This window comes from Embiotoca jacksoni, unplaced genomic scaffold (genome assembly GCF_022577435.1).
Source record: "Embiotoca jacksoni isolate LCO1_2020_lvr unplaced genomic scaffold, fEmbJac1.0.p SCAF_1, whole genome shotgun sequence".
In the NCBI taxonomy this organism is placed as follows: Eukaryota; Metazoa; Chordata; class Actinopteri; family Embiotocidae; genus Embiotoca; species Embiotoca jacksoni.
In genome coordinates this window covers 523008-536618 of record NW_027185229.1, presented here as the reverse complement: position 1 = coordinate 536618, position 13611 = coordinate 523008, and the positions used below count along the sequence as shown (strand labels likewise).

Here is a 13611-nt window from a genome sequence, read left to right as displayed (position 1 = left end):
TTTCAGAGTGTGAACCTGAAGACATAAAAGAGTCTCTCATATCTTCTCGTGTCTGCTGTGATCGTTTCCGTTGGCTGGTCTGAGGATGGTATGAACAGCATGGCTTTGAATGAGCTCTGTTGATGAACCTGTGAACCGGTTGATAGCATGGTGCATGATGTCACCACCTCACACCCCACCCCCCACCCCCAGCCACCACCCCCACCCCCCACACCCCACCACCACCACCTCAGAGTCATGCTCACTGCTCGGCCGTGTCATGACGGACGTCTTTCTGCAGAAAGATGCAGGTTGCTGTCGCTGTGTGAGATAAAGGGTCATTCTGTGGATGAGTGCGATGAACAATGCTCTGACACCTCAGCCCAGGTAGCGGCCCACTTTAAGGAGGAGGAGGAGGAGAGCCTCTGTGCTCCTCTTCTCCTTCACGCTCACTCTCCAGATGAGTTTCATAGAAAGATTAAAGCCCTCGATAGAAAACGTAACGCTCTGTCAGATTAAACCGTCTCTACTTCACCTAATAAAAACTGATGGATCTTTAGGATGAGGATGGCACTGCATTGTTCTCAGTCTCACTTCACTCCAGTAACCTGCCTGTCAATCATAAAATCAGCTTTGACCTTTGCTAGTAAACACAGCCCTCGCTATGGAACAAAGGCCACACCCCCTGGAGTGTGATTGGCCCCTTTCTTGTGTCTCCAAGGCGACAAGACGGTGAAAGTTGTGTCGGTGAAACAGCAGCCCCCGATCACTGTGGCGGATCTGATCGCCGGGGCCGACTACCACCTGAGAGTTTACTCCCACGAGCTCAACAGCATCAGCAGCAAAACTATCCCCTTTCAGACCAAAGCAGGTGAGACCACACCTGGCCATCAGGAACCAGGGTTCCAGCCAGGTGGGCTGCTCTGGGTGCCAGTCTGTCACTAGTTCTATCTTCAGTAGGTCAGCCACAGCAGGGTGAGTTATTATGGTCTGTTTTTTATACTCTGCATGTTCTTCTGAAGGTAAACTGCAGTCAGTAGAGAAAAAAGTCATCAGCCAATCAGATCTCAGCTCAGTTCATCTTCAGCTGTCACTCAAGAGACCAAAGTTACACGTGAGAATATTCCTGAGATTTTCTCCTGAACTGATGAACTGATGGACTCTGAGGTCATTCACCGGACCAGAACCGGTCCCACCTGACAGGATATGTATCATCTGTAGATACTGTACATAATATTCATCTCAACATTCAAGTTACGATCAGGAAGTCGAGCTTTTATTTTCTGACTTGAACTAAAATGAACAGGAGTCCCTTTAAAACCCAGTAAAACCATGGAGGACAGAGTGTGTTGGTAAAGAGGGCATTCAGAGGATTCATGAAGGTCTTCAGATCAAACCTGATAGTGTTGATTGATGTTCAGTCGGAGGTGACGAGCACCGCTAGCTGCTGTCCAATCAAACACAAGATGAAGTCAGTCTGACGTGGAATCAGAGACTTTAGATATGTGGACCTGAACATCTCATTCAAATGTGTATTTTATTGAAACTGTAAATGTCTCTGTGAGAATTAGTGACGTAGTCTGAGCTCAGGTGTTGAAGGATGTTTGAACATTTGTCTTCATACCAACATCACCGTGACAAGAACAGCTGTTCGTTCTGGATCTTCATCCTGAAGATGAGTTCAGAGGAAATAATGAGCTGCTGACATCTGAGAGGAGAACAGATCGTCTCTGATGGGTTAACAGAAAAACACTCACTGTGTCTCCTCTGTCTCCTCTCCTCTCCTCTCCTCTCCTCTCCTCTCCTCTCCTCTCCTCTCCTGTCTCCTCCTCCTCTGTCCTCTCTGGATGTCTCCAGCCTACATGGACCAGGTAGACATCGCCACTCAGGGCTGGTTCATCGGTTTAATGTGTGCCATCGCACTCATCATCCTCATCCTCCTCATCGTGTGCTTCATCAAGAGGAGTCGGGGGGGTAAATATCCAGGTAAGGAGGAGGAGCCACAGGTTCCATTCAACCACTCAGGTGTTCACAAATCATTTTAAAATTAAAAAAAAAGATGTGATTCACTTTACTGAAAAAAGCTCCAACTGTAACTTCTGTTTGTTGTTACCGCGGCAACAGATGTTAGAGTTGTGTTAATGTTTTACAGTTTCTATAATGCCTAGGTGGAGGTTACCTGGCCGCTTTCACAGAATGTCTCGGTAGGTCCAGAGCTGTGGTTCTAACAGTCATTAACCGGGTCAGAACAGAACCAACTGGTTCTCACCCCTCTCATGATATAACTACTAAAACAGGCTGTTTATCTGTGTTCCAAGTTCATACCTCAGTCCACCTGAATGACCGGCAGCCAATCAGAGAGCAGGAAATAAACTGGGACCCGTTTTAGTTTTAAAATCAGCAGCTGAACATCTTTCAGTCTGTTTCCTGTCTGTTTGATAGGATCAGTTCATCTATCGGTATCAGAGTGAAGTATGGAGCTGGAACACTGTTATTCTAATGAGCAAGTGAGGACTAACTGATGGTTCTGGTTCTTACATAAACAGAACCTTCTTGTGGATGTTCTGTATGTCTGAACTCTAATTCAGCTCCAAGTTCTGACAGTGTGACGTTTGTTCTTCTCTCTTCAGTCCGGGACAAAAAGGATCTGCCCCTGGACCCGGTGGACCAGAAAGACCAGGATGGATCCTTTGATTACCAGTAAGTGTACACAGACAGCTCTCCTCTGAATTCTGACCCCCGGACTGCAGTGTTCTGTATGAGGAGGTTCTGTATGAGGAGATTCTGTATGAGGAGGTTCTGTATGATGAGGTTATGCATAAGGAGGTTCTGTATGAGGGGATTCTATATGATGAGGTTCTGTATGATGAGGTTATGCATAAGGATGTTCTGTATGAGGGGATTCTATATGATGAGGTTATGTATGATGAGGTTCTGTATGAGAAGGTTCTGTATGATGAGATTCTGTATGAGGAGGTTCTGTATGATGAGGTTATATATGAGGAGGTTCTGTATGAGGAGGTTCTGTATGATGAGGTTCTGTATGAAGAGGTTCTGTATGAAGAGGTTCTGTATGAGGAGGTTCTGTATGATGAGGTTCTGTATGATGAGGTTCTGTATAACGAGGTTCTGTATGAGGAGGTTCTGTATGATGAGGTTATATATGAGGAGGTTCTGTATGAGGAGGTTCTGTATGATGAGGTTATGTATGATGAGGTTCTGTCTGATGAGGTTCTGTATGATAAGGTTCTGTATGAGGAGGTTCTGTATGAGGAGGTTCTGTATGATGAGGTTATGTATGATGAGGTTCTGTATGATGAGGTTATGTATGATGAGGTTATGTATGATAAGGTTCTATATGAGGAGGTTCTGTATGATGAGGTTCTGTATGATGACAGGACGTGTTGGTAAGTGATGTGTCTTCTGCTCCTTCCAGGTCCCACTGATCTCTGTGGCCTCATTCTTCTTTATAAAGAATGAGTCTGTCTGTCTGTCTGTCTGTCTGTCTGTCTGTCTGTCTGTCTGCTCTCCACTAAGACTTTATGTTGTATTAACCTTCTTTAACTGTTCTAACTGAGTCTCCACATGGTCTCCTTTAACTGTAGCATCAGAAGTTTAGAACTGACTTTTAATCCACTGATGAACTGACATGAATATACAGAGTTGATATGAACATATCATGTCCGTCTGACATCGTCTGTCCTCATGAAGCTCTGCTGCTGGAGGACCGTCTGAACTGTGTGTGTTTAACAGTGTGACTCCAGAGTGTGTGTTTACTGATCTAACATGAAGACACGCCCCCTCGGTCTCAGTCCAGCATGAAGACACGCCCCTCAGTCTCAGTCCAGCATGAAGACACGCCCCTCTGTCTCAGTCCAGCATGAAGACACGCCCCTCGGTCTCAGTCCAGCATGAAGACACGCCCCTCTGTCTCAGTCCAACATGAAGACACGCCCCCTCTGTCTCACTGATCCTCTCTGGTTCTGACCCAGACTCCATCTCTGCTGCTAACCTGTATGTGTGATGACCGACTGTACATGCTTGCATCATGTGGAGCGTGTCCTCTGTCCCCCCCACTCCCCCTCTGTGTCCCCTGTGTCCTCATGTCTCGTCCCTCTCTCTCCCCACGCTGAAATGGGTCATCTGTCCCCGACAGGAACGAGAACGAGAACGAGAACAGGTACTTTGGTTCCAGCACGGCATCTCTGTTGGCCTGAGCATGGTGGGGGGAGGGAGGAGATGGGGGGAAGGGAGGGGCAGGTTATACATACATGATGTCAGTAACATCATGCTTACTAATGTTAATGCATCCCCTGAGCCATGTGATAGACAGATGTGATGTCACAGGAAGTAGTCATCAGTTGTGTGAGCAGGACGAGCTGTGCTTCCTTCTGGGTGTCAAACTGTCCATCCAACAGTCAGAAAAGAAAGGTTGTCGTGGTTACATGGGGAGGACTGGAGGTTAGCCTAGCTTAGCATAATGACCAGAACTGGTAGTGATCCAGAACTGGTTGTGTGTTTGACATCCTTAAGGAAGGGATTCCGGTAACAAACTACATGAGAACATTTAGAGGAGGAAACAAAGAAGCCTTCAAAGATTAAACTAAATAAGTTCTGACTTTAAATCTTCGAAACAAATTTTACATGATGTGATGTTTCTTCTGTTAAAGCTGCTTCTGTTTCCTCAATCTTGGTTTTCGCTCGGTCTTCTTTCAGAGGACAGAAAATATTAAACATCATAAAGAACACCTGGAACACACATGATGTAGTGATGTTCCAGTTTATCACCACCTGGGTCGGTCCCACCGTCCTCAGCGTCGTTCTGAGATCTGAGAGTCCGACATATCAAACAGACACACAGGCTGTCCATCGTCCTCCATCGTCCTTCATAGTCCTCCATAGTCCTGCATCGTCCTCCACCGTCCTCCATCGTCCTCCATAGTCCTGCATCGTCCTCCACCGTCCTCCATCGTCCTCCACAGTCCTGCATCGTCCTCCACCGTCCTCCATAATCCTCCATCGCCCTCCACAGTCCTCCACCGTCCTCCATCGTCCTCCATTGTCCTCCACAGTCCTGCATCGCCCTCCACCGTCCTCCATCATCCTCCATCGTCCTCCACCGTCCTCCATCGTCCTCCATCCTCCTCCACTGTCCTCCAGCTGTGTGACTGTCTGCTGTGTCTGTTATCTCAGTGTCTTTAGCACAATCATGACCCAGGTGGGATAAACTGGACGGAACGCTGCTCTTTAGATAAGAACACAGGATTGAGTTCGCTAAGAAGCTTCCACTTTGTTTTCTGATCTTCTGAATGTTTTTTCTTCATTCCTTTTAAAATATTATAGAAATGTTAATCATCTCCCTGCAGAGACATCGTTAGCCTTTCAGTGTCTGTCTGTCCATCTGTCTCATAGCTGTCTTTCTGTTCCACCCACTCCACCTTCTGTCTGCATCCTCTGTCTCCTTTTGGATTTCTTTTCTTCATTGGCCCAAAGATCCGTTGAAAGGTATGAAAGGAGATGATTCGTCTTCATCCTGCTCTGAAAAGATTGAATGTTGTCCGTCCGGTTTATTAACATCCTAACCAACATTTTAAAGCATGTTTAAGAGGAACCAGAGAGTAAACATCCTGTCGTTAATCTGTGACATCATGATGATAATTTATAGCTGCGTCCTTTATCGAAGCTCCTCCCACCTCTATCGAAACCCTAACCCTATGTCGAAGCCCCTCCCACCTTTGCTATGCTACTTTAGAACTCCTCTGATCTGATCAGACCAGATAAAGAGAGTTTGTGGAGCTTTAACATTTTCCAGCTGCTTCTGCTGGCCGCACACATCCACAGAAGGTGTTGGAACAATTTATATTAGATATTATTGTTGTGCTGCCAGTTATTTATGATTTCTTTTAATTTAACAGTCTAAGAAATTCCCTTTTTTATTCATAATCCCCATATTTTTGTATCAAGAAAATGAAGAGTCACTTCATCCAAACTGAAAAAACTTGATTTAAAATTTTCATCTTTCTACTTCTGTGAATTTGTACTTCTGTGAATTGTCCTTTCAGAAAACAAAAAACTATGAAGTTACAGTAATAATTATAAGAGAAACAGGAGCATCCTTCTGTCATGTGGGTGAACTGACCCTTTAATATTCATCCATCTGAGGTTCTTTAACTCCAGACGTGTTCCTGACGAGCCGTTAAAGGGAAGACCTCGGTGTCTGCTGACGTTAGTGGGTCACACACTTCCAACAGTCATGTGACATTGTGAATATTAAATCTACATTAAATCAGGAGCCAGTTCTGAAAGTTCTGAACTCTTCATAACCTTTGACTCCTCCAGTCTTCATCTTCTGTGAAACATCTCTTCATGTCTGCACCTCGTCAGAAAAGAGCCTCCGCTGCCTTCTTCTTCTCTGAGCAGTTTGAATGGATGCAGAAACAAACAGTCTGATCAGGACTGAATCTGTTCAGTGGTTCTGTTGTCTTCTTGGTTATTAACATGTCTGATTCCTGTATTAGGTGATGTGTGCTTCAGCATGCAGCATGATGAAGCTGCAGTGTAGACGGTTTCCTCTCAGACCGACTCTGATTTCCTGATGTTTGATGACCCTGAAACATGCAGACAGCAGAGAGGAGAACTGCAGAATAAAACCTCCCTGCTGCAACCCTCAAATGCACTTCCTGCTGCAATGCTGCTGCTTGATGTCAGATTGATGCTGATGCTGGTTGGAGCTCAGATCCACTGCATGAACTTCTCTCCCTCTAAAGTCTGTTAGGAGACCACCGCCGTGCTCTGAACTGAGATCAGATTACATCACCATGAATACGGGAGTCGTCCCGCTCCGGTCTCATGTCAGAACACGGTGTTTAGTCAGCATGTGGATGCAGATATTAAATCTCTGAGGACAGTGTTCATCTCTCTGATCAGTCTGTCTCCTATCAAACACTGAAGATGTGATGAAACGCTGCCTGGATTATTATATATACTCTATATATATATATACTCATGCAATAATATATTAATATATATATATATATACAGTGGTGTGAAAAAGTGTTTGCCCCCTTCCTGATTTCCATTTTTTTTCAATGTTTGTCACACTTAAATGTTTCAGATCACCAAACAAATTTAAATATTAGTCAAAGATAACACAAGTAAACACAAAATGCAGTTTTTAAATGAAGGTTTTTATTATTAAGGGAGAAAAACAACCCAAACCTACATGGCCCTGTGTGAAAAAGTGTTTGCCCCCTCCTGTTAAAACATAACTTAACTGTGGTTTATCACACCTGAGTTCAATTTCTCGAGCCACACCCAGACCTGATTACTGCCACACCTGTTCTCAATCAAGAAATCACTTCAATAGGACCTGCCTGACAAAGTGAAGTAGACCAGAAGATCCTCAAAAGATAGACATCATGCCGAGATCCAAAGAAATTCAGGAACAAATGAGAAAGAAAGTAATTGAGATCTATCAGTCTGGAAAAGGTTCTAAAGCCATTTCTAAAGCTTTGGGACTCCAGAGAACCACAGTGAGAACCATTATCCACAAATGGAGAAAACATGGAACAGTGGTGAACCTTCCCAGGAGCGGCCGGCCGGCCAAAATTACCCCAAGAGTGCAGCGACGACTCATCCGAGAGGTCACAAAAGACCCCACAACAACATCCAAAGAACTGCAGGCCTCACTTGCCTCAGTTAAGGTCAGTGTTCATGACTCCACCATAAGAAAGAGACTCGGCAGAAATGGCTGCATGGCAGAGTTCCAAGACCAAAACCACCGCTGAGCAAAAAGAACATAAAGGCTCGTCTCATTTTTGCCAGAAAACATCTTGATAATCCCCGAGACTTTTGGGAAAATACTCTGTGGACTGACGAGACAAAAGTTGAACTTTTTGGAAGGTGTGTGTCCCGTTACATCTGGTGTAAAAGTAACACCGCATTTCAGAAGAAGAACCTCATACCAACAGTAAAATATGGTGGTGGTAGTGTGATGGTCTGGGGCTGTTTTACTGCTTCAGGACCTGGAAGACTTGCTGTGATAAATGGAACCATGAATTCTACTGTCTACCAAAACATCCTGAAGGAGAACGTCCGGCCGTCTGTTCGTGACCTCAAGCTGAAGCCAACTTGGGTTCTGCAGCAGGACAATGATCCAAAACACACCAGCAAGTCCACCTCTTAATGGCTGAAGAAAACCAAAATGAAGACTTTGGAGTGGCCTAGTCAAAGTCCTGACCTGAATCCTATTGAGATGCTGTGGCATGACCTTAAAAATTAGGTTGGTGCTGGAAAACCCTCCAATGTGTCTGAATTACAACAACTCTGTAAAGATGAGTCGGCCAACATTCCTCCACAGCTGGAAAAGACTCATTGCAAGTTATCGCAAACGTTTGATTGCAGTTGTTGCTGCTAAGGGTGGCCCAACCAGTTATTAGGTTTCGGGGGCAAACACTTTTTTTACACAGGGCCATGTGGGTTTGGATTGTTTTTCTCCCTTAATAATAAAATCCTTCATTTAAAAACTGCATTTTGTGTTTACTTGTGTTATCTTTGACTAATATATAAATTTGTTTGATGATCTGAAACATTTAAGTGTGACAAACACGCAAAAGAATAAGAAATCAGGAAGGGGCAAACACTTTTTCACACCACTGTATATATTATAATTCTCCTGCTGTGGACACAGTTGGACATCAGAGATGGTGTCCCATGTGTCCAGGGCTCAGTGAAGGGTTAGTTCATGAGAAACATTAGAAGCATTGATGCAGGTGGAGTTACATCTCCTTAAAAACTGTAAGTGTGTTTTTAGGAGACAGAGCTGGTTCATAAAACTTAGAGGTGAATACTGGTTATCTGTTGGTCTATTTATCTGTAGGTCTGTTTACCTGTAGGTCTGGTTATCTGTAGGTGTGTTTATCTGCAGGTCTGGTTATCTGTAGGTGTGTTTATCTGTAGGTCTGGTTATCTGTAGGTCTATTTATCTGTAGGTCTGGTTATCTGTAGGTGTGTTTATCTGTAGGTCAGTTTATCTGTAGGTCTGGTTATCTGTCGGTGTGTTTATCTGTAGGTGTGTTTATCTGTAGGTCTGATTATCTGTAGGTCTGATTATCTGTGGGTCTGTTTATCTGTAGGTCTATTTATCTGTAGGTCTATTTATCTGTAGGTGTGTTTATCTGTAGGTCTGGTTATCTGTAGGTCTGTTTATCTGTAGGTGTGTTTATCTGTAGGTCTGTTTATCTGTATGTCTATTTATCTGTAGGTCTATTTATCTGTAGGTCTGGTTATCTGTAGGTGTGTTTATCTGTAGGTCTGTTTATCTGTAGGTCTGGTTATCTGTAGGTGTGTTTATCTGTCGGTGGGTTTATGTTTAGGTCTGGTTATCTGTAGGTCTGGTTATCTGTAGGTGTGTTTATCTGTAGGTATGTTTATCTGCATGTCTATTTATCTGTAGGTCTATTTATCTGTAGGTCTGGTTATTTGTAGGTCTGTTTATCTGTAGGTGTATTTATCTGTAGGTCTGTTTATCTGTAGGTCTGGTTATCTGTAGGTGTGTTTATCTGTCGGTGTGTTTATCTGTAGGTCTAGTTATCTGTAGGTCTGTTTATCTGTAGGTCTGGTTATCTGTAGGTGTGTTTATCTGTAGGTCTGGTTATCTGTAGGTCTGTTTATCTGTATGTCTATTTATCTGTAGGTCTGGTTATCTGTAAGTCTGGTTATCTGTAGTTGTGTTTATCTGTAGGTGTGTTTATCTGTAGGTCTATTTATCTGTAGGTCTGGTTATTTGTAGGTCTGGTTATCTGTAGGTGTGTTTATCTGTAGGTCTAGTTATCTGTAGGTCTGTTTATCTGTCGGTGTGTTTATCTGTCGGTGTGTTTATGTTTAGGTCTGGTTATCTGTAGGTCTGTTTATCTGTAGGTCTGGTTATCTGTAGGTCTGGTTATCTGTAGGTGTGTTTATCTGTAGGTATGTTTATCTGTATGTCTATTTATCTGTAGGTCTGGTTATCTGTAGGTCTGGTTATCTGTAGTTGTGGTTATCTGTAGGTCTAGTTATCTGTAGGTCTGTTTATCTGTAGGTGTGTTTATCTGTAGGTCTGTTTATCTGTAGGTCTGGTTATCTGTAGGTGTGTTTTTCTGTCGGTGTGTTTATGTTTTGGTCTGGTTATCTGTAGGTGTGTTTATCTGTAGGTGTGTTTATCTGTCGGTGTGTTTATGTTTAGGTCTGGTTATCTGTAGGTCTGTTTATCTGTAGGTCTGGTTATCTGTAGGTCTGGTTATCTGTAGGTGTGTTTATCTGTAGGTATGTTTATCTGTAGGTCTATTTATCCGTAGGTCTATTTATCTGTAGGTCTGGTTATCTGTAGGTGTGTTTATCTGTAGGTCTAGTTATCTGTAGGTCTGGTTATCTGTAGGTGTGTTTATCTGTAGGTGTGTTTATCTGTAGGTCTAGTTATCTGTAGGTCTAGTTATCTGTAGTTGTGTTTATCTGTAGGTCTATTTATCTGTAGGTCTGGTTATCTGTAGGTGTGTTTATCTGTAGGTCTGGTTATCTGTAGGTCTGTTTATCTGTATGTCTATTTATCTGTAGGTCTGGTTATCTGTAGGTCTGGTTATCTGTAGTTGTGTTTATCTGTAGGTCTATTTATCTGTAGGTCTGGTTATTTGTAGGTCTGGTTATCTGTAGGTGTGTTTATCTGTAGGTCTGGTTATCTGTAGGTCTGGTTATCTGCAGGTCTGTTTATCTGTAGGTCTATTTATCTGTAGGTGTGTATCTGTAGGTCTATTTATCTGTAGGTGTGTTTATCTGTAGGTCTATTTATCTGTAGGTGTGTTTATCTGTAGGTCTGGTTATCTGCAGGTCTGTTTATCTGTGGGTCTGTTTATCTGTGGGTCTAGTTATCTGTAGGTCTGGTTATCTGTGTGCCTGTTTATCTGTAGGTCTGTTTATCTGTAGGTCTGGTTATCTGTGTGCCTGTTTATCTGTAGGTCTGGTTATCTGTAGGTGTGTTCTCTGATGTAAAAGAGACCAGTTCAGAATAAAGTGTCTTTGATGCTGCTGCTGCTGCTGCTGCTGCTGCTGATGATGATGATGATTAGACGGTTTAAGAGTTTGTTGCTGAGTCTGAACACCAGGACAACTTCAAAACCTTCTCAGGTCCAGTTTGGTTGAACACAGAAATTAATATTATAAAACCATGTGAGTCCTGTGTGAGTGAACAGAAAATAATATTTATGTTAATAAGAATATATGGGAAGAAATTAATCCTGAAAATCAAAGTTCTCCTGAGTGACTTCAGTTGTCACTCACCTGTGATTCAAGTGTGATTTCTGTAACCTTTACCTGTCCACGTCTACCTGTCCCCATCAACCTGTCCCCGTCTACCTGTCCCCGTCAACCTGTCCACGTCTACCTGTGTCGCTGACAGGCTCTCCATCTCGCGCTCACTCTGAGTGACGGCACCCTGCTCCCTCTTTGACCTCTGACCTTCTCTGTTCCTTTGCAGCAGCGATGAGGACAACAAGCCTCTGCAGGGCAGCCAGACGTCTCTGGACGGGAACGTGAAGGAGAGCGACGACAGCCTGGTGGACTATGGCGAGGGCGGCGACGGCCAGTTCAACGAGGACGGCTCCTTCATCGGCCAGTACACAGTGAAGAAGGACAAGGACGAGACGGAGGGCAACGAGAGCTCCGAGGCCACCTCACCCGTCAACGCCATCTACTCGCTGGCGTAGCGGCGCGCCTGGAACTCAGCCACACCCCCCGATCAGATGGCGGTGCTCCAACCACAGCACCACACCTGACACACACACACACACACACACACACACACACACACACACACACACACGAGTATATGAATATATGACACAGTGGACAGCAGCAGGGCCTGTGGACACTGGACGGCTCTCTGCAGACATGGAGTCAGACCACAAGCCTTTAATTTGTGTTTCCACCCGAGAGCTCGACGGTGAGAAGACGTTGGACAACGTGGATGGTGCTTGTCCTCCTCCGCCCGCTTCCACCCACACGGACTCCAAGTGTCCTTCAGGGCAGCTTTCTTTCTTTCTTCTGTTTGTTTTTGCTCCAAACATTTTCTGTGTCCTTGCTGTCCCTCCTGATATGAAGCCCCGCCCACCTCTGCAGCATTAACCCAGAGGTTACACACACACACACACACACACACAAACACACACACACACACACACACACACACACACACACACACACACACACACACACACACACACACACAGTCTGGCCCCGCCTTGGAACATATCAGCTCCTCCATCTGTCTCGACAGGCTGCCGGCAGATATGTTTATCATATTGATATTAACGCAGTGAAAGGTTTTAGTTCCTCCACAGCTGGTAGACGAGTCTCCACCTTAACGAATGCTGTAACCGTCCCGGCACACATTTAGTGCCCTCAAACTATGCACCATCACCGCTTCGTCACATGTTGGGTTGGATCTGCTCACCACACCGTTCTGTTCTCCACAGACTGAGTCACATGCTTCTCTTCACTTTGCCTTGAACTCTGAACTCTGTTTGTTTCTTACCTCGACGTTCACACCGGCTCCAGGAGAGACGTCACTTCCTGCTCACGCAGCCAGCTGCTTCTGAATGAATCCACGTTTTAAAAGATTGCTCGTTACTTTGGAGCATGGTAGTAAACTTAGTGTAAGACACGCTGGAAGGACGCGGAGAGGGACGGTAGTTTTGCTTGAGAAACATAGTAGACCACGAGTAGATCCCTTGTTAGCATGCAGGCTAAGGCTGCATTCATGTCAGGCAGGAACGGCTTCATGAAATGTTCTTCAGAGATTCTGCCGACATTTATTTCTCATGACTTTAAGAGTTTGTTTTAGATTAAAACAAAGGTTGAGTGGAACAGCGACTCGTTCTGACTCTAAAGCTTCATGTATGAACGCAGACGTCAGACTTCAGCAAGCTGAGAGTTGAATGTTGACAGGTTGGAAGCTGTTCTTCCCTGAGGGACATGAATGCAGCATGAGAAGCTTTGATCCTTCAGGTGAGTTCAGACTAAACTCTGCTTTCAGTTCTTGACCTTTGACCTCTGGTTGTTCCAGTTTACAGTCGGGAGCTGCTTCCTGTTGTTTCCCTCCGTATTCCACCGGCACACGTCACATCCGTGTGTCCGTGTCGACCTCTGAAAGCGTGTTCAGTCTGACCCGCCTACATCCCTCCTCCCCCCTCTAACTTTTATAAACTCTGCTGATGGAAGAAGAGCTTTGTTAGAATATTGAGGTGAATGAGAAGCATGATAATGAATATATACACAGAAACACAACAGCTTCACTTCGAGTTTGAAAGAAAAATGACATGTTCAGTGTTTCAGTCGGTCGTTGGCCATCGACTCCTTTATTAAACATTATATTGAAATATTGACAGAGCTCCCTGTATCACCTGCTGCTCTCCAGCACTGTTCAACCCTCCAACGGTTAGCTTCACATTCTATTTCAAATATTTATTTTATATTTCTATTTATTACATGATGTGGAAATATTAATATATTAGTCCTTAATTTAATAATTCTTATATTATACACATTTCACCCAGAAAAAGCCAAACGAAAGAATCTGATCATCACGAGGCATCAAACAGGATG

The 13611-nt window shown here is 44.2% G+C and overlaps 1 protein-coding gene across 24 annotated transcripts in view; it reads left to right on the top strand.

The window, feature by feature from the left end:
* Positions 1-13611, top strand: part of nfasca (neurofascin homolog (chicken) a) — a 114759-nt gene extending 101148 nt beyond the window's left edge. For 12 of the 24 annotated variants that reach the window (XM_069152882.1, XM_069152898.1, XM_069152890.1 and 9 more), the window contains 5 exons: positions 701-850; positions 1837-1965; positions 2148-2183; positions 2610-2679; positions 11486-13611. In XM_069152882.1, the coding sequence (XP_069008983.1) occupies positions 701-850; positions 1837-1965; positions 2148-2183; positions 2610-2679; positions 11486-11714 (614 nt within the window). In that variant the 3' untranslated portion in view covers positions 11715-13611. Of the gene's footprint in view, positions 1-700; positions 851-1836; positions 1966-2131; positions 2184-2609; positions 2680-3415; positions 4160-11485 lie in introns of all 24 variants that reach the window. The other 12 variants (XM_069153055.1, XM_069153029.1, XM_069153021.1 and 9 more) reach the window with 7 other exon arrangements.